This window comes from Rhamphochromis sp. 'chilingali' (genome assembly GCF_963969265.1).
Source record: "Rhamphochromis sp. 'chilingali' genome assembly, chromosome: 9".
NCBI lineage: Eukaryota > Metazoa > Chordata > Actinopteri > Cichliformes > Cichlidae > Rhamphochromis > Rhamphochromis sp. 'chilingali'.
This window is the reverse complement of record NC_137936.1, coordinates 31347283-31370788: the sequence shown is the minus strand read 5'-3', so window position 1 is coordinate 31370788 and position 23506 is coordinate 31347283. Positions and strand designations below refer to the sequence as shown.

At 39.9% G+C, this 23506-nt stretch overlaps 1 protein-coding gene across 1 annotated transcript in view; it reads right to left on the bottom strand.

Moving 5' to 3' along the window:
* LOC308403313 (plexin-A2-like) overlaps positions 1-23506 on the bottom strand; it is an 86474-nt gene that overhangs the window by 33563 nt on the left and 29405 nt on the right. The window contains exons 4-6 of the mRNA XM_080892617.1: positions 12594-12728; positions 5022-5122; positions 783-906 (exon numbers count right to left, since the gene is read on the bottom strand). Of these exons, the coding sequence (XP_080748743.1) occupies positions 783-906; positions 5022-5122; positions 12594-12728 (360 nt within the window). The remainder of the gene's footprint in view (positions 1-782; positions 907-5021; positions 5123-12593; positions 12729-23506) is intronic.

Below are 23506 nucleotides of genomic sequence, written 5' to 3'. Positions count from 1 at the left end.
TTCAGCTGTATATTTTATCACATCTAGTTTGAGAATAAGCCAATTTTGGAAATACGCACAAACACACACATTGTTCTTTCTTTCTTGCCTACAGTTAGATGAAAAGACAGATTCTTCTGTTGTACCAGTGTAGTAAATGCCCAGATAGATGGTTAGTTTATAACTTAACACTAAGACTGCATATAGGAGGAAAGAAGCTGGACTTATTCAAGATTTGTTTCAGTGAGATTTATGTATAGCATTTTTATTGACTGGGCGTTTTCCAGTTTTAATGCTAAGGTAACCAGCTTCTGGCTCCAGCTGCACATTTACCCACGAGTGATGTTGATCATCTCCTATATTACTCAAGAATAAAACAAACAAGCACATTGCCTCAAATGTCCCACGAGTCCTTTTAAGATGATGTTTTTTTTTACCTCCTAATGTCTTCTGTGCTCTTGGCTACTGGAGAAAGAGCAGCTAAATAGAGCTTTCAGAAAATGTAATCAACCTTTTGGCTGATGCATCAGAGGAGCAGACAGAGTACGCTACAATAACAACTCTCCCCCATTCACATTTGTCTCCAATCTCATAATACATGTTTTTAAACCAAAGTAAATATAGTGGATGCCCTACAGGGACCTTCTGTCTCAATTCACATCTCACAAAACGAATCTTCTCTCCCGGGCTTATTCTTACTGTACATGTGGATGAACAAGGATACTCCTGCTGATTGCTCATAAACACTGGCATTGTGAGTGGAGTGGCATTGCAGTGATTGGCGGAATGATAAGCAGACTCACAGGGACACTATGTGCTGATACAGCGATGCTGTCTGGGTGAGCAATAACCTTCACACAGCGGTCAATGTCTGTCGCAAAGTGGAAGGCTTCGTCTGCCCGTTGACACCGATCTCTTCTCGAACACCTGTGGAGAAACAGAAAGTTCCAGGTAAAAATGTATTAAATAATGTCGAGCTTAGTGTTGAATCTCACTGAGTTTTATATGTTATTGTTGGTCAATCAGCACTTCACTCCTAAAAGACCAGGCTGCTGCGGCTCAGAAGGTAGAGTTAATTATATACCAATCAGAGGGTCAGTGATTTGTATCACAGCTCCTCCGATCTGCAAGATACTGATCCCCAATTGGTGCCTGAAGCATCCATCAGACCATGAGTGTGTTTGACAGATAAAAAGTGCTTAAAGTGAATAGATTTGGGTTGTAGTGCCAAAGTACTTTAACTGCTCAGTGAAGGCAGAAAAGAGATATATACAGTTTTTGGGAAAAAAAATTTTTTTTAAAATTTTGCCTCTAAACACAATCTCTATCACTTAAAAATCCTCACAACTCACCACTGTTTCACATTCCTCATCCATGTCCTGACCCACCCTCGAATGGTTTTCTGCTACTTCTGACTTCCTCAAGCACTACCACAGTTCCTCTCTTGGCACCCTATTATATTCTTTCTCTAGAGCCACAAAAGCACAGTGCAACCCGTTCTGGCCCTCTCATAGTTGTCCATCAACACTCTCAATCCAAACATTCTATCTTTAATGCTCTTTCTCTGACATTCTGCCATACTGCTGCTACTGGTTATTAACTCTCTTCTTGGCCTAGCTTCAAAAACTCTTTCCCATATCATCATGGTAAGGCTCATCATCTTTATTCCTCTGTTGTCAGTATAGCTCTGCACATCATCTTTTTTTCTTGAAAAACAGTACCTGTACACTTCTTCTTCATTCCTCAGCCATCCTCTCACTCTCTATGATAGTGTTAAACAAGCTGGTCGAAACGTCCACTGCCCTCCCTCCTAGAAATCTCTGTATATTCACAGGTATGTCATCTGGACTGCTTGGACTGCAACTGCCTTTGCTCTCATCGTCCTCTTCAAAGCTGCTCTCACTTCGTCCTTACCTCTGCACTTCCTTCCTAACTTTCTTCCAACTGTCTCCCTCTTGCTGTCATTTTCTACATTCATTCATCTTCTACATCTTCATATTCATCTTCATCTTCGACATTGTCTACATTCAAAGTACTGGTTCCAACATCTCTAAACACTCTCTCTACTTGTTACATTTCCCTTTTTGTCCTTGATCACCCTAACCTGCTGCACATCCTTTCCAGCTCAGTCTCTCTACCAAGTCAATCAATACAAGTCTTTTTTCCTTCCTTAATATCTATCCTCACATACGACTTTTCCTTTGCCACCTCTCTCTTTGCCATATGCCTAGCCTCTCAGTACTCCTATCTACTTTCTTCAACTTTTCTGACTGTCCCACATTTTCTTTGCTAACCACTCTCTTTCTTTTCTGCACTTTCTCATTCTACCACCGAGTCTGTTGAACCCACCAAACACCTTCTTGACCTCAGCACTACACTTTCCTGGTCATCTGACAAATCTTCCTTACCCACCAGAGCCTGTCTCAACTCCTTCCTGGACTCAACTTTCTTCCTTCTTCAGCTTCCAGCATTTAATCCAGTTTACCCATGTGAAGCTTCCTCCACTCTTTAATGTCACCTTATGTTCCTCCCTCTTATTGTTGTACGTGTTCACCACAACTATTTCCATCATCTTTCCTACTGCATTTCTCTCCTCTCTTAACACCATAGCTACCCAACACCTCTTCATCACCTTTGTTCCCTTCAACTACATGTTCATTGAGGTCTGCACCAATCACCAATCTCTCCTCCTGGGGACACTCTCTACCACTTCATTTAACTTACTCCAGAATTTCTCTTCAAACTGACATCCAACCTGTGGGGCATAGGCACTGAGAACATTCAACATTCGATTTCCAGCTTCAAATTCATGATCCTGTCTGACACTTTCTTCACTTCCACAACACTATTTATTCAAGATTACCTCATTAGCCCCATTTCTCCTATGATAAAAAAAAAGCTTGAATCCACTCCCAATGCTCCTGGCCTTGCTTCCCTTCCACCTGGTCTTCTGCACACAATATATCTACCTTTCTCCTCTTTGTCGTATCACCCAGCTCTCTCCAATTCCCATTCATAGAACCAGTGCTGCTACTTTGGCTAAATCAGAGTTTAGATAAAACCTTTAGCCATCCATATCTGCTTTTTCAGACATATTATATAATATATAGCAGATATAGACTGAGTTGATATGAATTAAGTGTTATATAGCATTTAAAAGTATTTCCAATTGTGTCCAATTACTTTTTATTTCCTATAAATGACTTTAAGATGCTGGTTGTCTCTATAACATTTCACTTTGCTTTTTTTTGCGCAGAGGAAATTACTGAGCAATAGAAGAATAGCTTTAACTCCCAGACTCCAACAGGCAATTAAAAGTAAAAGTGAAAGGGCTGGCAGCATACTGTGACCTTAGAATAATCCCGTAAGAGAGAAGTGCAAAGTAAAAAGATATTTTAAGTAATGGCAAGAAGTGGAAAGGACCTTTAAATCTTTTTTTTTTTTTTTTTTGGCCAGCTTTAGAAATGTAGGATTTGATGTAGAGATTATATTGACACTACCATCTTGACACTACCATAGAAGCATTATAGCAGTTTTCTCTCAGAGAGAATCTATCTGACTGTACGGTTTCTATGCTGTACTTAAACACAAACACTGTTTAAAAAGAATTAATAAAGCGTATCTGTGCTGTAAAGTTGAACTAAGAAAGCAAATCCAGAGAGCATTTTGACTGTACACCATCATCTCTTTCTTTTTAACATGTAACACATGCAGCAAGGGGAGAAGGTACTTAATCCACTCTCAGAGGCTGTTGAGGGGGTGGCACCTCCTGAAAGAGCTCAAAGAGCACCGAGGCCTCTGCTGTAATTACAACACGATATAAAGGTGCATTGGAAACGTGGTGACAGCTGTTGCTGGCTCGGCTCCTTGAGGCGGACCGCAGCCACAGCAGTGTAGACGGTCACCTTCTAACCGCTCATCAGATGAAGTGCTCCTGAAAAAAAACGTCTTTCATCTCTGACCGTCTTTCATTGCCTTTTATTTTTCCCTCTTTTATCCACCGTGTTTTGTCTGATGGAACCATTTGTTCGTGTTTCCTTCAGGCTCTTTGCATGCTCAGAAACACCCCCCCACACACACTCTGTTAGATAGGTTCTTTGGTTCACCCTGCCAGGGGTAGGAAACTGAGATCCTGAAAGCAGTGTATGTGCCACACTGAGAGAGTCATTCAGGCAGCTGAAAAAGACCCCAATCTGGATTTAATAGACAGAAAAACAAAGTAGTCTCATTCTGCAGTGTGAGAGATCATGATTCACTTTGGGTTACTTGAGGGAACAGCAGCCTATCTACTCACTGATAAGTGTAAGGCATTAATTTAAATAAACAGTTTAATGGGACTTTCAAAGTCAGTACTCAGGGAGAAAAAAAACAACTGTTTAATGAAGTAATTTAGATTTTAAAAAGCACTTTTTTTCCTTCTTCCCACCCAGTTTGATAAAGCAGAGAGCTGCAATTTAAATAATGCTGATCACCATCAAGATATTGCTGGCTGAAATGACGACGTCATATGATGACAGCAGTAAATCCCTGGCTGAGGTCAGATTCAACACGACGGCTGGTTCAGAAACACAGGGTTTTAATCTTCTGAATCCCCTTTGCTCCATATCGAGGTATTATGCAAGCTAACCTGGGGTCAGATAATTAAGATGGAGGAGATAAGCCTGCTCCATCAGGTCCAAAATGTTCCCCGGGTATGTAGAAGTGCAGCTGGTACACCTGCTGTGGCTGTAAGGCTAATCCCTCCCTCCTCCATTAAACACCCCTTTTCCTCTTGTGCGACAGACAATAAAATCTGGTGGGCATGCAGTTTCTGCTGTCCCAAATAGCGCTATTTAGGAGGGATCACACTGTCCAGTAACCACTTCCTGGCTTTATATTCATCCTGCCAGCTGTTGATAATGGCAAACTCCATGGAGTACAATAACTGTGTTATATTAAACTCAACAAATCATGTGACTACATACAGTAATTTTGTGCTTTTAAATCCCTGGGCTATGATGAGAGTATGGGATTGTGAGAGAAGATAAAGTGAGTGGACTTACATGTTATACAGGACGCACCAGCCACAGTGGGGGTCACCAGAGCTCAGACACTCAGCACATGTACTGTACTGCTCACAGGCCTCCACAGGAACTTGAGCCACCTAAACAAGAGGAACAGTTTAACAGCTCAAGAAAATTAAAAAACAATGCTATAAATTCTAGTGCTGTCTTGTTGCAATATTTTTAACATCTTTTTTAATCTATAGCAAATCTGTAAAGAGTCTTGAATCCAGTAGGAGCCCTATATTGTTCATGAACATATTGTCCAATTTAGATTACAATCAATTTTACATTATTAAGATAAATGTGGTACATTTGTGCCCACACTGTGTAATCTTCAGTGGACATCCAGACAGGAAACATGGAAAAATGGTGAAGCAAAAATAACATGCATGCATTATTAGCTTTCTGATCTGAACCCGGAAATATCTGTAAGTGTCCCAAACCACCAGGCCACCTGGACACCCAAAATAGTCATACAGAAATATGCAAACATTGGTCTTATACAAACTATCCTCTGAAACTTCTTATAGATGTGGCTACCGAAATTTGCTTAGAGGTGCCACATATATTATTTTATCATCATATTTCACACAAAGTGGGACATCTAAATAAAATACTAATAAAGTAATTCAAAAGCACTGACCAATAAGCCAGAATACTGACATATGACACGCCTAAACTGGGTAGACAGTGTATTAAATAGAATTTTATCCAAAAGCCATCAACCTGTGCATCAATTATACTGATGTCATGGAGTGGAAATAAGGCCAACAAAGGCATGCAAATAAAACACTGATGAAATAATAAGCAGCTGATGATGAGTGAGCAAAGCCCATTTCATCATTTTGCCTATTTTGCACTATAAGGAAGCCTCGTCAGAGCTCGCACTGAAATATCCCAAAGGAAAACAACCCGTTTTTTCTCTTTCTAGCTGCAGACACAAATTTGCAGTATGCAGTACTGTGGGTTTACCCACATGAAGAATTGCTAGATTTTTTTGTCAGAAATGACTTGAAATGACACCAAAATCTGAGAAGCAGTTTTGCAGCAATCTTCATATTTAACTTTTTTTATAACCTTTGATAAAGGATTTTCTTACACACCAATAAAGTATATTACACTGTAGCCACATTATATAGGTCTGTACTATTTTCCACATCTGCGCAGACAGAAACGCATTCTAACAGACAGCCACATTCTCTACTTCTAGCACCACTTCCATGCATGAATGTCTGGCAAAGCATAAGCTCTCCATTAGCTGCTGTTGCGTTTGCACCACCCCTGCATACAAAACCAGTTAGCCCAGCTATTTTATACTTTGTTATTATTCTGGGTCTGGACATATGATGCAAGCAATTTCCTGATGTAAGCAATCACAAATGAAGAGTGGATTATGGATTAGAGTGTCTCCGGTGCTCTTGATAGCATAAGTGTGTGCTCTCTCAGGTCTGTGTTGGCAAAATGGATTATCTGCTGCTCCCTTCGAAATAACTTTCTCCCTTTTTTCCAGCAGTTCAGAATCCCTTCGGTGCATTCCATTAACAAAATTATTTTGCAGCACGGGTGGAGCTGAGGGCTCTAAGTACATATCTGACGCAGTAGAAATAATCCATGAATTGTTGTAGACTGAGGCTCATCTAAGTTAACAAAGTTGGTCTGCGGTGTGACCTTTACAGGGGGAGAGCTATGGATCTTCTGTTTTCTACTGTCTGTTCTGAGAATCAGATGTGAAGCCTGCACCGCAGAATCAGGGTTGATTCCTTTAGTGGAACTGATCTGAGCACGGTCTTACTGAGTTGAATCCAAATAAGCTCAAACAATATGTCCTGAGTGTGTGTGTGTGTGTGTGTGTGTGTGTGTGTGTGTGTGTGTGTGTGTGTGTGTGTGTGTGTGTGTGTGTGTGTATAAACACAAACACACATAATAAACTGTGTGTGCATGTATAAACAGGAATATTTGAGATGCAGGCACAAAGGTAAGTTACAACACAACAACGGTCACTGGATCAATTACACTATTACAGTTACATGATATGCATCCATTCAGAAGGTCTCCAGTACACCACCCTTCATGTTGTGTTGCGCCTAATAAAATGATAAGTATAGCAAGCCTCAGAAATATCAGTTGCATAAAGTCCACTTTGATGGTCATAACAAGACAACAAAATATTATGTCATTCAAGATCACTTTGTGGTGACCCTCCTGTCACTTTGTCTTTTTAGGTCATGTGTCCCATGGGTGGAGTTGTGAAAGGCCCAGCCAGCTGGCTGACACCAGGGTTAGGGTTTGACAATTTGATGGCAAGCATAAAAGGAAAAACGCTACACAATTGACTTACTAATTTACATGTTAAATACATACATACAAGTGAAATCACACGTTTTGTTGCACACTTAAGCCACTCATAACAACTTGACATAAAATAGAAAATCAAAGATACTAATTGGAACACCTTACTCAACATTTCATAGTTTTCAAATGTATCTAGATAAATCTGGTACAATATGTTGAAACTGCATTAGTAAAAATCTGTTTGGGTGAAAAGTTGCCATGAACAGGAAAGGCAACAACCATATTTCACTATAAATAGGCAGTTGTGTAAAACAAACAACAGAATTCAAAGAAGCACAGATGACTTGCAAAAACAATGGCTGCAGTTACATCTTTAATTCGTTTCCACGCTTGGTTGTCAATTTACTTATAATGATTTGTATGTCTGGCAATTTTATCTTCAGTGCCAACAAACAACAGCAGCAATGCCACTAAGCTTTGTAATGTGTAGACGGCACTAAAACATGTAGATTTGCATCTGCAAAACTCTGCATAGAGCTAATCACACGCTGTACCATAACAGCGAGCGGTATGTGCATCTGACTGAGCAAAACAGAATGCTGCAGACTCTTATAGAAGCAGCTTATTAATCACAAAGTACCCACAACCTAAAGCATACTCTGCTTACACTCTATTTGACTCTAAATGGGACTAACGTTTCTTAAGAGTACACAATGAGTCACCAGGAGTCATTATCCCAAAGACTTTTATGGAATCTGAGATCTTTATGTAGTAGTCATCCTTTGCTGGTCATTAAAAAGAATCCAGGTTTGGAGACACTTCTCAGATTGGCGGGTATACCCATGTTTAATTTATCATCTAAAGCACCAACACAGAAACAACACAGCTCCATGATGAAGCTATTTCTCTGTAACCATTGGTTAGAACAAACCCATCTTCACACTCTTCTTTCATTTTGAGCTCAGCTGCACACCCCTAATATTTTGAATGGTTGTGGCTCTATTGCATTGACAAAATCGATCTAAAGTTATCCCAGACTGACACATGTAGTAACATCTACAGAAGTACTGGAAAATGATCTTTGTGTAGTTCTTGCTACAGTAGTTTCAAGGAGTATATTTTACCATAAAAACGCACAGACACAAGACCAGCCATGGTATTGCTGCGAGTGAAAGCACAAGCTAATGCTGTTGTTTATTTAAATATTCATATTTTTTGTAGTGACCTGAACACCCACAGATAAACAGAATGAGGCAGTCCAAGGGGAAATCAAGACATAGTCACTGGTTCCGAATTGGCTAAACGGGGAGCTGAAACATGAGGGTGAAATTCAGATATTTTTAGTTATAAAAAATAAGCTGGAAAATTACGAGAAGAGAGCACTGGTGGAGATCACCGACCGCAACAACATAAGAATATGTATTTCCACACCAGTAAATTTGTATGGGATTTGAATTTTCTTTGTTACAGAATACTGAATACATCTCAAGTAGATACCTGTTCATCTTGGAATATGGCTAAGAAAGGAAAATTTGTGCAATGTTCATATGACAACATACTGTATATGTGTGTCCTTTATAATGTATGTCTACAATTGTGTTTGCTTAAATTAAGCACAATTTCTCAGTGGATGTTCAGTGTGCTGTAGATCCTCATGAATCATTCATAACTAGACGGAGTTTTAGTATTTCTCATCAAGCTTTTGTTTGCCTTGTGTTTTTTCGTGGTATTTCCTCATTTCAAGCAATCACAGAAAACCAATAAATATGCCCCTTTTCCCCAGAGGCAAAATCTCATTCTGACTGCTTTTGAGCGTTGTACCGTGGTAGAATCGGCTGATGATCACATCCACTTTTCTAGCTTTGGGAAAATCTTTATCGTCTCGCAACATCTGGGATGGCCTTACACTAATGCTCGACCTTATTATCTGACCAATTCACTATCTCTGTAACACTTTCATCCGGATTTATTGGAACTTTACGAATGCTGTCAGATGACCATTCAGGCTTTTAGACCTCTGTGATGCTGTCATCCTATATCCTCAGTCTGATTTGGAAAAATCCACAGCCATCACATGACTACATGATTGCATTGCATTTCAACGAATATCCAACACCTTTCCAGTGTTTTACAGTATGACTATAGCTGTTTCAAAAATTGTGCTACATTAAATCATAAATATAAAAATATTAATATATGTGGTGCAAAAATTTCAAAAGACGGGGTGGCTGTGGCTCAGGTCGTAGAGCAGATCAGCTACTGATCGGAAGGTTGGTGGTTCGATTCCTGGCTCCCCCAGTCCGCATGCCAAATATCCTTGGGCAAGATACTAACCTCAAATAACCCTCCGATGCGTTCATCGGAGTGTGAATGTGTGTGAATGTTTATTAGTTGCACTTGAGTTTAGAAGTGAATAATAAGAATCAGTCCATTTACCATTTCAGGATATGAAAAAAATAAAGTCTGTATTAACATTGTAATGCAGATTCCTGTTAAATTTAATTTCTTCACTTTATCGGCTGTAAACACTTAAAACATGTTACGTTAGTTTAAGCGAACACCTTTAGAGAGAGGTTTCTGTTTGAAACTCTCTTGGCCTTTTCAGCACCCTGGCTGCAGTGATTTCACAACAGAATAATTTTGTAACTCAAAAGGTACTCTGTAGTTGTCGGGCTGTATATTTAGATGACAGAGTACCTCTGCTTAATTAAGAATAATACGATTTCATAATAATGCAATAAACAAATGAGGTTACAGATTAGTGAGAGGCTGATTTTGTCAGAAGAAGTACTAAATCACCAGCACAGCACATTCACTTCGCAAGACACGGCTCCTACCAGCCCGTGTTAACAGTACAGCAACACCTGAGTTCATTAGTGGATAAGTGCTGATAAACGACTGCAAACTCCGGAAGTGTTACAGTAGTATGAATGCAAACTAAACCAAAAGCAAAGAAAATAAGGATAACATAAATATAAACAATCTTAGATCCATATTTCATTTTTAAATTGCAATTACAACATCTGTCTACAAACAGAAAAAGATGCACCATGTGGCTGCTGATGAATATTCATGCAGTTTAGAAACAATTCAAATGAACACGTTTGGATCATGATAGGTGTGTTGGTAAAGGCGGGCTTCAGCCCATCTGAGTTTAGGGGGAAGGTCCCACAAAATAGGCTGGGAAACGCTGGTACACTGTACTCTCACATACAGGTAAGGGTTAATAAATAGGCACAGGTAAACAAAGAAATGGTTGGGTTGGATTTCAAGCAATGATTTTACATTTCACAGAGTGGCACTTTGAAAGATTGCTCTGGAAAAACCCTGCAGCACTTCTCTCTCCCCTCTCCCCTCCTAGCCATGACTTCACAGACTGAAGAGTGACATTCAGTGAGGTTTTAGTGTGTTTGGATTCTGAGCATTTCTATTCTTAGAATTGATCAAACTAAAGGCATACAGTGAGAAAAAAGATTAACTGCTGTTTTTTTTCCATATCAATAATGGCTTCCAAGGGGTGTTTTGGTGAAGACACAAAAACACACACATCCACACACATACACACGATCCTCACTCTTCATCATCATGCTAACCCTGCATGTTTCACCCGGCAGGAGACAGAGGGGCTCATTGTTATTCCACAAGGGTCGGCTGATCTCAGCCAAATCTGTCTGTGCTTCGCTCCTCATTCCACATCATTTCTGTATTGTTTGGCTCCCAGGAATCTGAAAATCTCTCATCTCTGGGATCTACTGGAAATGTGGGAAATCTGCGAGTGAAGCCCTCTCCCAGGGGGATTCCTTACCCATGATACGGGGAAGTCTAAAGGGAAAGCTGAGCAAAGATGGAGGAGGAGACAGAAAGCGGAAGGCTTTACTCTGTTTCAAGCTCCTGGAGGCTACAAAGCCAAAGCTGTTCTAATATTGAGAGAAAATGCCAGGCGAAGCAGGGTTTGGTTATTGCTCTGTTACTGTGCGTCACTGAAGGCGGAGTGAGGAGAATAGCTGGCTATCTCCTTGAAGGAAGCATGTGTCTCTCCTTGAACGACCAGAGCTCATCAATAAGTTATGCCCTGTCTCTTCCAGTCTATCACACAGAAGGAAGAGCTGCCTTGATTTGTTTTAGAAGACGGCACCCAACACAAGACTGTCTCTATTCTTCCTCAAATGACATTATGTGTTGTCTTAAACTTGACGCTTTTATAGATTTCCAGACTGTTTTTCAGGCTCTCAGGAAAGAGTCAGAGCCACTCTGATGTAACTGACACAACTGCAATTGTCCCACTGCCCTTTGGCTTTCTGTCCTGTGACTCTGGCTCAATAAATTCCAGCAGTCAGAAGACAACCGAGAGCAGTGGTAGAGACTTTTTTTTTTCTTTTTTTGGCTGCACTGAAACCTAATCCCATTTCACAGTGGCATGCCAGCGCGCCAAAATAATCACTTGATGGGAGTTGAAAGTGATTACCACTGTTCACTCTTATCTCCAATGAGTGCAGAGAATATCGTCCAACAACAACGACAACAACTGCTCGCCTCTGTGATGCTGGGCCAAGTGAGGAGCAGATGAGGTGGAATACAGCCACACAGAAAAAAAAAAAGCCGACACTGGTTTTGTAAGGGATGTGTGTGCGTGTGTGTGTGTTACGTACAAAAGATGCATGCGCTGTAAGTCGATTCGCATGGATAAGTAATTGGAGCAGTGGTCCATCCTCTTACACACAGTCTGCATATTTAACAATCTCTTCTGTAGACGTACAGTTCATGAATGTAAGGGAATTATTGTTTTAAGGATAAGTCATAATCCTCTGCTTCAATTCCAAATAAACAGTATTAATTTATAATTTAGCATAGCTTAATGTTTTTGATTTGAAACCGTTTTACTTCTGATTCCAAAGCTCCATGCAGAAATACTAATCTTAACAGAATGTGCAGAACATTTCTTTTTGCAACAGCCTAAAAAAACAAGGATTATTTATTTGTTTTGGCCCTCAATCCAAATCTAATCATCATTATTAATATGTTTGTTCAAAACCGCTTCCACTAACCGATTTCCAAAAATACTTCCATACTGTATGTTTCTTGTCAACTAAAACTCTAAATTTCATGCTACACATCTTGTGTTTAACTGAAGGACATGTCAACATGCCGAACACTCGCTATCATAGGGGCTTGAACCAGTGGGCTTCCAGCTGAAGGACAGCCTCATCTGTTGCCGCATCATCCTGCTTTTCCAATGGTTCTCTTGACAGCAGCACCAACATGAGGGTTTTTCCTCACCTGCTTGCCAGACATGACATAGAGAGAGTTCCTGTCCAGGGAGAAGGCCATGTCCCTGAGGATGGGACTGCTATCCTTCATCACAGTCACTGTCTCATACAGCACTCCTCCTTCCAGAGGGCTGTCCACCCTGACCTGCAGAGGCATAGACAAACACAGAGATGAAGAGACAGTGACTGAATGGTTACTGTACATTTGTAGAATTAGGACTCTTCTCTGTAAGATTTTGTATGCTTTCTATGTTTTGTTAAAAGAAAACTAAATAGCAGCTTTATATGAAATATGCACGGATGGCTTTTGCTTTCAGTTTTATGATCACCCACTGTTATGTGTAAAGTTTGGTATGTTTTTCCACTTTAACTTGTAACACTAAAGGAAACCATTCTTGGCTCCATTTGGTGCACAGCAGTGTAACGACTTCAATAAAATGTGAAGCAATAACCATCAATGCATTTCTCCAGAGTATACAACTGTAATGAAGGTCCATACAAACTATACAAGCCAGTAACGCTTTATTCTTCGTTAATGGCTAATCGGTTGTAAATAAATGCTCCTCCCTTCCAGCGGTCCATTAGAACATCAGCTCATTATCTAAAAAGGCACTTATGTGAGACAAAACAGCTTGTTAACTTGTAAATGAAAAAGAGCAACTTGAAATTAAATGCAAAGGAAATGTTTAACTAGTAGGTACTGTAAATGAGGAGATCAAAAACAATTTAATCTCTGTTAATTCAGTACAGCGATGTCTTCAAAGAGGAGCAATTCATCAATTCATCAGTTGTTACATTAAAGAGCTGTGTCTACTTAGAAAGCAAGCTGAAGGATTTTTTTCCGGGTTTAATGGTGTTCAAACACCATTAAATACCAAACAAACTTAACCTGAGAGATCTGAGAGATTAGTCAACCTGCTAAGCTGTAGATCAGGAATTAACTTCAGTACATAATAGAGATGACACGATATCACTTTTTTATGTCCGATACCAATATCATAAATTTGGATATCGGTCGATACCGATATGAATCGGATATAGTGTGTTTTTTAATCAATAAAACTGTTTTTTTTAATATTTTGCTGCTTTTTGTATAAGTTCATACTCAAGTTAAAAAAAACAACAAAAACCCCCCCCACTAAAGCTAGTCTGTTATACCTGTATGCAAAAGATACACCCAAAACATTTCATAGTTCAGCAATACTGATCAATCTAATAAACTTAAACCTACTCCATCCACCTTATTCTGGTATTTTAAAGAGTAAGCAACCTAACTAATAGGGCTCTAAAACTCCCAGCAAAAAAAATAAAAAATAAGGAACCACCCTCCACCTCATGATGCTTAAATGACGTAATCAACTTCAATTTGATGCAGTGTGTGAAAAAAATGCCCAGAAATAAATTATTTTTCAAGAATAATTAAATAGATTCAACATCTTTCTTCAACAGAATTGCAGACTGCACAGATACCTTCCCAAAGGAAAAAGTAGTATAGCTTACTAGGGTATATTAGACTTAATAGTTACTATATACACTAATGGACTTCTATACATTTTACATCAGATTAAAACTTTGGGTGTAAGATTCGGATAATTATTTATTAAAAGCTAGACAATTTAAATGAGAATAAGTAAGAAATGTATGTTTTTGTGCCCCCTTTTCCCTGTTCATGCCCTATCGGCCCCCCTGGCTAAACTTTGCTAGATCCGCCCCTGCACAGTTACCAGCCGTCAGCTGCATAGAAAAAGATCCTGCTGTAGAAAGTAATATTAAATAAATTCTAACAACAGCTTATCAAGGTTAAACGTGCTGCTGTTGTTCAGCCGCTGGTTTCCTCTTTCTGGTGCAAAGTGGGCGATGAACAAACAAGAGAGACGGACAGAAAAGCCGATCAGCAGATCATTGATCAGTTTCATGATTGAAGTAGCAGCAGGAGACGGAGGGGGAGAGAAGAGGCAGTCGCTCCATATATCGGTTGTTAAGCTTAACCTTCCTGCCTTCTTGGGACCTTTTTGTGCCACTGCTATGTGTTAAATGGCTGCCATTTCCACTGTGTTCAGTGGAATATAACCAAACTTGCCACAGGATAGTTTTTACCTGTCAATGTTAATATTCCAGTGTGAATTCCTTAAATCAGCCTAAAATGGCTGAGCAGCAGAAATCCCCACACCCATCACCCTGGGGACCATTTTCTGCCCATTGACTTCCATTATAAACGCTATTTTTCAACCCCAAATTATCATCATATGATTTTATTTTTTCTTCTTTTCTTGGATGTCAATGAAGACTCAGGGCCTTGAAGTTTTAATTTTTAAATTGCAAAAAAAATGCAAAAAAAATAATGGCAGGTCAAAATGTATGTTGGTGCCAATCTTTGGTCCATCTAAAGGCCTACTTATAATGACAATCACATATTACTTCAACTGGTTTTTTGTGGAAATATTTAGTTTCGTTTTTTGGTTTTTGGGGCTTATAACACAGGGCGCTCATGTAATAACACTGGGATTTGAAGGGTTAAAACAATGAAAATATAATTAAAACTTTACATGAATATTTCAGGGAGAAGTAGTTTTACAAGGTTGGCTAATTTAAAGTGGAATAAAATATGGATATATGGTCTTTTTATGGCGTGGCTGAGAATGGTCCCTAGGGTGATGGGTGTGAGTTTTTTAAAGGATGGCAGGAGGGTTAAGGCTGGAATGCTTTACAAACATTCAGAGATGAACTTACACATTTGCTTTACTTCTCTCTGGGATAACTTCCTCGGAGATAAAATGCCAGATGCTACAAATACACACAGCCGCTCTATCACGTGACGCATACTGCTGCAACGTGCTACGTTATGAGCCGAGTTAGGCCTGTTGCAAGTTTTGTGAGGTGTTTTTTTGATATTTAATGGATCGGATTACAGTTTTTATTTCTCTCCGATATCCGATCCAGTAATTTACGTCAGTATCAGACCGATACTGATACGTAATATCGGATCGGTCCATCTCTAGTAACGGTTGATTTTATAGTTCTATATGCTATATTCTATCCCATGTTCCAAAAACATGTTTAAGTAGGCTTTAGTTGAAAGCACCTTTCAAGTTGCTTGGCTACTAATGCCAGTTCTTGCAGGCTTTATAATAAGCTAACATTTGGCACCAAACATCACAGCTGTGGATTTCACCGAGATGAAATTGATGTCGATCTTCTTATCTAGCTCTCAGACAGCAAGTAAGCAAATTCAAAAATGTCTGTCTCACAGCTTAGTCACAGTTTGTTTTTCCCTCAACAGTTACCTCTGATTTCCCAATGTGTGTTTGAAAGCTTACACAATAAATTAGGTGTGGGTATTTGAAATGGAGAGTCTGTGGTTGCTTTACATTTTATTTCATTCTCCTTCATTTACATTCCTGACTTGTGGCGCTTTGCAATAGTTTTGCTAGCGTGTTCACCCAGTGCCACCAAGACAAGGTACATTTATAGCCTGTGGTGAGACTGAGGGGAAGAAAAGGGAAAGACAGATTAGCTGCTTCTCATTCAGTAGTCCAACTGGTTATTGCGCCTCTGACCCACATTCACCCCTGAGGTTAAAGCAGTGACGCATCTGAGTTTTGAAACGTGTTTAGCAAGTTCAGCCTTAATTTGACTTTGGAGTGACTTTCAGAGAGAAATCTTTTGGGGCTCATTAAATGCAGGCATAGAAAACGAATGCCCACCGGTGAAGCGGTTTCGATTCTCCTCTCCCACCTCTACCAACAAACAAGGTGTGCTGCTTCGGTAAAGCAAATAAATAAGCAGGTCTGTCTTTGTGAAAAGTGGCTCACTGATATGGAAGTTGTCAATCTTAAGAAGAGCTTTTAGCTTAAAAAGCCATTGTTATTCTCAGTATAACTAGATGTTAGTGATATATTGAAAGTGTTCATTTTTCATCATTTTGTCGCAAAGACAGAAATTGTTTGTCTTTCTCCTTAGTGCTGTCCTTCAATTTTATATTTCACAAAAATACCTTTATTTGCACTCACAATGCCCTTTTTTGTAATGCTGGTGAAGGAATGATGTGCATTGCATCACTAAAGTGATGCTAACTTGACAAGTGAAATAGAAGTCAGAAATGTGAAACAAGAGTCTGGGAAAAAAACATAGTGGCAAGGGGGAAAAAATCTCATTAGCTATGCAAACCCAGGTGGAAGCCCCATTTAAATTCCAAGGAGACTGGATCATTAAACATGTGATGCAATTACAGTAAAGCTGAATTAATTTCTCAATCATAATAATTAAAATAAATACAAGATAATGAAGAATTGGAGCAGAGAATTGTGGGAGCGGTTTGGAACGTCTGCAGTGTGATTATGACAGACTTCCCAGCATGAATCCCAACACGTGGACTTAGGCGACCTCGCCACCCAAATCAAATCTGACTGCAGAAGATTTTGAATGTGTGCCAAGCTTAGCTTGCACACATGGCAGCAGAGCCTCAGCAGTCTCTCAATGGGGACAGTCAATCAATACAAACTGATTACATGATTGGATCCCCTGGGCACCAAAACTTCATCAATCAATCATGCCTCCACCTTCCAGGCAGCTGTGCCTCTCCAACCGTCAGTTCTGCCATCCAAGAATGAAAAGAGGGTGGAGGGGTGGGGGCATAAATATGTGCTAACGGGTGTGTCTGTTTGTTGGTGTATGCGGCTGGTGGAAGGGGAGAAGCAAAGATTTGTGATTGTCTTCTATGTTAACACCAAAGTTGCAATTACAATAGCAACACAGGATGGCCTCTTAAATCCAGATCATAAGAGGACAGACACTGTCTCTCACCTGTCAGATTGTTAATAACTCAACACCATGCACAAATTATCCTTTAAATAGTTATTTCAAAGACAGATTTAGTTCAGAAATAAGCTTCTTTCTCTCGCTCTCGCTCTCGCTCGCTCACTCTCTGTTTTTGCTCTCTTTCCTTGTCTGCTCGAGCTACTATTCCTCCTCCTCCTCCTCCTCCTTATCCTATTCCTCTTCTCCCGTATCAAAATCCCACACAGTAATGGAGCCAGTTTACATTATTTTTCCCACACTCTTCTTTTCATAAATAGCAGCACAAACAGAAACCAGAGAATGTGAACATTTCTGCGGTGAAACAATGTTTAAGAAAGCCCAGCACAACCGTCTAGAGGTCAGATACCGAGCGGTGTATAATGAGGTTGACCAGGGGCCAGGGATACAGGGATGAACTCGGAAAAAAATACTGACCCATCACGACCGATTTGTGGTGTTTGATTTCAGCGGATTTAAAAGTGGTTTTATCATCTAAAGCAGGCCTGACCAGGCAGAAGCCCTCTGGGAGTACAACAGGTCCTCAATCTCTTCTTAAGCCCTACAGCTTCATAATGAGAGTAAGGTGGGTTTAATTGGTTTTATAATGAGCCTGTTTTTTGGATGTTACACACACATTTGCACACACAAGCATGCAAACAAAATAAATTACACACTTGTACTCGTCTGTTGCCTGCTTTCAATAAATCGGTAGTTTTAAATTGTGTGTATGATTACTTGTTTGATCAATACACAATCTGTTAGACTGCAGAACACACATACATAGTATAAGAATACTTATAGGGCAGCACTTGTATTGAACCATTAACTATTTTTTAATACAGCCCACATAAAATTTAGGTAATTTCTAAAACTCATGTAACCATTCTCCTTGGGGACAGTAAGAATTAACAGTTTTAATATTTTAATGACAAAATTGCCTTCACAATCTGCTGCCCAGTCAAGCATCATTCACTAATTTGACCGATTTTAACAGTTACAGGCTACAAAGCTCAAGGCAGTCTGTATATGTATAGGTATTTTTAGTCTTTAATGGGATAGAGGGAACAACAGCTAATTTCAGACTGACTTCATTTTTACTTCTGTTGCTTTCGTCTCTGGGGACAGACCCTGTGAACAGGTATCGGCTGTGCAGTTACACTTCAGCATTGTGCTAGATTTCAGAGCACCTCAAATGCTTTTTGGTTGTGCTTTGCTCTTTTTTTTCATATTTAATAGTAGATTTGATCCACCGTGGCTGGATCACATGTCTAAATAGGGTTGTGGTAAAGTAGTTAGGGCATTGCTTTAAAGTCAATACCAAGGACTGCATATTTTCCAAAAACCTTAGGAAACCTCTTTTTGTTGAACTTCCTGTGTGGTCTTTGTCATGTAACAGAAGAACTGTACTGTTTTGCCATTGATACCACATGTTCATACAGTATGACCTCAGTATGCCTCGCATTTCATTCTCTCATCCCAGCCTCTCACAGCTGACAAGGATATATATTTAACCCATGAATAATATTTAAGCCAATAACAGCAATATCCTTCCTGCTGCTGAAATTCCCTTGCAGAACCTGTGATGGTTATAAACAACCCAGCTTAGTTTGGCCTCTACAAACAGATATGCAACCTGAGCCCATGGGCTCTTAACGAAAACAGCCTAGCTTTCTAGTGGACGGCTTTGCATCTTAAATGCTAAGCTCCACTCTTATCCTGTGAGAGCCAAAGAAAACAAAAAAAAGACTTCTAAGATGTCGCTTGGTTTGAGCCGTTTTGGCTCCGCTGTAAAGCTGCCAGACCTCGTATGAGTAATACACTCAGTCAAAAGTCTCTCCTGTGTGTATTTACAGATGGGATTGATTTCAGGCAACGATATTAAAGCAGAGGAAGTACACTCATAAATGTCTAAAACGACCTGTTTTCTCCTGAAAATGGAGAAACATTGTAAAGCAGATGATTCTTATGTTTATGCACTGACCAGCCAAACTTGAGAAAGAAATTCTGTCCATATATAGCCAACCAAGCTGTGCCCAGTTAACCTAAACATATGGATGATGACCCAGGAGGCAAAGAGCAGTCTGTTCAGTAAATCATTCCCAATCTGCCACTCTGACAAGGTTTGTCCCTGAAGACCAGTTGTCTGACGCACTCTGACCTAGACATGGCAAGTCTGGTATAGCTGTTCTTAAACAAACAGTTTTCTAGTCTTTATGCCACATTATGCCAGAAATCAATATTTCATCCTCCTCCATGCATGTTTTTCATGTAAAACCATTAAGAGTAATAATCAGGACTAACGTTTGCAAGGAAACCACACATAAATCTTCCATTACTCTGAAAACAGGAGCAGAATGATTATACACGCAAGACTAGATCCGAAGTATATGTATTCAGAGTGTAAACAAGACAGATTTTGGCACAGAACTCACAGTGGATGCTCCCTGGCTGACTCCGTATTGTGACACAGGGCATGCAGTAACATAAGGGCCAGACAACTGTCCACCTTTAAGGTTGAGTGGCTGGCATATGGTCCAATTGTAGATGACAGCCAAGGAGAGCGTGCATTGATTAGCCCGCATATCCATCATGGCTCTGTGAATGCTAAAGAGACGAGCTGCAGCAGCTAATGAACACAAAGAGTGTCACTGAGGTGGAGATGTGTATTACAGGACACGACTAATCATTCAGCCATTATGCTAACCACAGTCACAAAGAGGAGCATATTGATCACAGCCACTAGATATGCTGTATGTTGGCAAGTGCATACCTAAAACGCGATTGCCAACTGGGTTGGAAAAGAGGTCATGACATTCAAGTGTGTGTGTGTGTGTGAATGCATGTGTGTTTTTGAGATTTATTGTTAAAAGCCTTCCAGTTCCAGCAGCCAAATTTTCAGTTCGCTTTAACCTTCAGCTGCATGGCAAGCTTCCAGGTTTTCATTCCACAATTTCTACAACTTGACCACAGTCTCCGCTCAGTCTGTGCATGTTCACTTCTTTTCTGTCTCCTTGAGGACATGGTTTCCTGTTCTCTGTTTCCTGTCCTCCTCCGTGCAGCCCCCATCCCTCCAATCATTCCCATTGTTTGTCAGGTTCCCATGGCCCATCAACAAAAGCGGTGGGAGGGGGACAGTGGAACAATTCATTGCACCCGTATGGTCTTCATTTTCCTGACCGCAATGCAGTCACAGTCCTGTTTCCATTTGTGTGACCGCACAAGAGAAAGAACAGATATAAAGGAAGAGAGGACAAAGAGTTGGAGGGAAACATAGCTGCTAAATAAAAGCCAGTAAGGAAAAGAAGAAAGATGTACACTTTTCTCTGTTATCACCAAATTGCCTCTCTTAATACTATTTTAGCTGTACTGAGACATTGAATTGCGATCCGCTCTAAAGATTTTTACCCTTAAGGTCTGCGCTCTTAATGCAAGATGAAGATTCTTCTCGGAGTAGCCTCAAACAAATCTATTTTTCCTGCTCTCCTCCCCATTCTTATGATTTCAATCACCACGTCTTCCTTTCTCAGTCCCCTTACAACCGTGACTTTGAAAAGTTCAAGTCATTTATCCATTCACTCTGGGATTTCTTCAGCCAGTCAACTGTCTCAATAAGCTGTAATGAATCCACTATTTGCACATGAGAGTATTTGACTAAGGCTTTATTTGCCGTGAGCTTAACATTTTCAACCATTTCTAGGGAAATACTGCTGCTGAGTAGCTACAGCCGCTGAGGTAATGTGCCGGTCTGTTTTTATTTCGTTCTACACTGCACTCGTAAATGCATCCTTCAAATTATATTTGCCACCACTGAGGCAGTTTTCTTGCAGTGATTGAATAGTAAAGGCATCACTGGCTTGCTCAAGAATAGGGCTGAGGCAGCTGCAGGGATCTAATTTGTGATGCTTGTCAGCCTTGTCTACCTAAGGTAAAGTCCTGTGGCACACACGAATGAGTTAATCATAAAATGTTACTGCACTTTCTCAGTGGCAGTGATGACTTCGCTGATTTCTCCCGGAACATAGAAAAGCACTACATAGGATAAATTTTACAAGAAACTTGGAAGCATCTCATACTGAGTTGCACAATATTTTTAATTTGCTCACTTTGTCAGAAGAGCACATAGTTTCACTCTGTATGGCCTAGTCCCATGGCACAGTCCTTCTGAGCATTAATGTGCTCAGCAGCAACATTTCCTCAGAAAATCAATTCCACTCATCACTTGTTATGTGTTTGAGGCTGCCACAGGGTAAGAAAAGTCATTCTGCAGTGTGTTTTCTGCTTAGGTACTTGCTAGACTATGGTAGCTACGTAAGAGGCAAAAGTTTACAGTCCTTCTGTCTTTCGTACAAAAAGGTCGAGAGAAGTGTTATCCTAAATGTTTTGACCAAGTGAAAAATATGTAATTAAAAAAGGAAAGTTTTCACAGGATTCTGTGTAGTCCACCTTTAGGAGGAATAAGCAGAAGCAATGGTGTTCTGTATAATTCTATCACTCTTATATTGTTGCAGAGGAATTTTGTCCCATTCTGCAGCTTCAGTTCATTGAGGTTGACTGGCATTTGTATATGCACAGCTCTCTTTAGGCCCTGCAAAGCCATTTCAGTTAAGCTGAAGAGTGGACATTGACATCTTGATTCATCTTGACCTCACATTTGACCTTTAGAACACTTTGGTATGCAGAGGCATTTATAGTTGACTCAGTGACTCCAAGGTGCCCAGGGCCTGTCCTTAACATCACTGCAACACTGGTATTTGGTTTTTACCCCACACAGTGTTATTCATTATGGGCCAATATCTTGCAATTTGGCCCTCTCAGTCATTTTTAAGATAAACTTTGGAAGCTTAAACCTGCTGTCATGTTCTTGAATTTGCTGGGACGTCCACTTCTGGGAATATTTTGTGTTAAGACACACCCAAACACTTTAGAAAAGCAGCAAACTAGTAAAACCTTTCAGTTTTACAGAGGTGGTCACATTTGCTGATGATCAGCTAATGAGCTGAAGACAGAAAACTAAACAGCAGTGACGTTTGTAGGGTTACTGAAGTTTGGCTAGCTGGTATATAATGATGTACTACGTGACCGCTAGCGACACAGCTATGTTAGCATAATATAAACAAACTAACTTTTTTTCCACTCGATAAAAGTTAACGTGAGGGTTCTCAGTGGTCAGGAACAAATGTAATCGCATGGCAGGATGCTGTAAAAGGACCAAACTTCAGCCAGGAGAACAACTGAGATAATCCATCCACAATACGAGGTTAGTCATTCATATACTGCTGCATGGGCTGGGCTGTAGTTACATCGTAAGGTTTTAAAAACTGAGCTTAAATAAATGATTAGCGGTAATAAAAGCTGAGGGAGGTCAACAGTGGTCACTGACTTTTTTTAGGAGCTTTTTGAGATTAAATAGAAGAAAATACATAACATTAAACATGTTAACAACACAAAAGCCATATTAAACGCAGACTACTTTAGGCCCGGAAGTAGGATTCGTCACGTCATCACTTAATAATCGGATTGAAACAGTGTGGGTGTACTCAGTTGCCACTGCATACAATCTTATCAAAACTTTCTCTTTTACATGAACGTACAGCATACATAATATACTTTTTGCTTAATTATCATAGTCTGCACTACACAAGCTGTAAAGATTGGATCACAGGACCTATGACTGTGGTGTGTACTACTAGAGCTTGATGCTAGTAGGAATTCCAAATGATAAAAATAATATGAAACAATCTGAAGCATAATCTGCTGCTTTTTAGTCTGGACTTTGTAATAATGAAGTTTTAAAGATCTCGTGTGTGTATATCACAAAGTAGAGGACAGAATGTCCATGGTTACTGATGCAGCCTCATCCCACATATTACGGCCATCTGGCGTTATGGTGGTGCTATCAGCAGGTAAAATCTGATGCAGAATTATAAAAAGCTATAAACAGAATGTATGTTGTTAACCCCTTGCATTGAGTGTAGAGGCTACGCTTGAAGCCACTGAGGTGTTCAATGGTGGAGCTGACACAGTGCCACTGTTATGAAAGAAAACTTGTGGTATTGAGAAAGTCCAATAATTCCAGCGTTGTTGTTATCTTGTCAGCTTAAACATTTATTGTTCACCATTGATTGC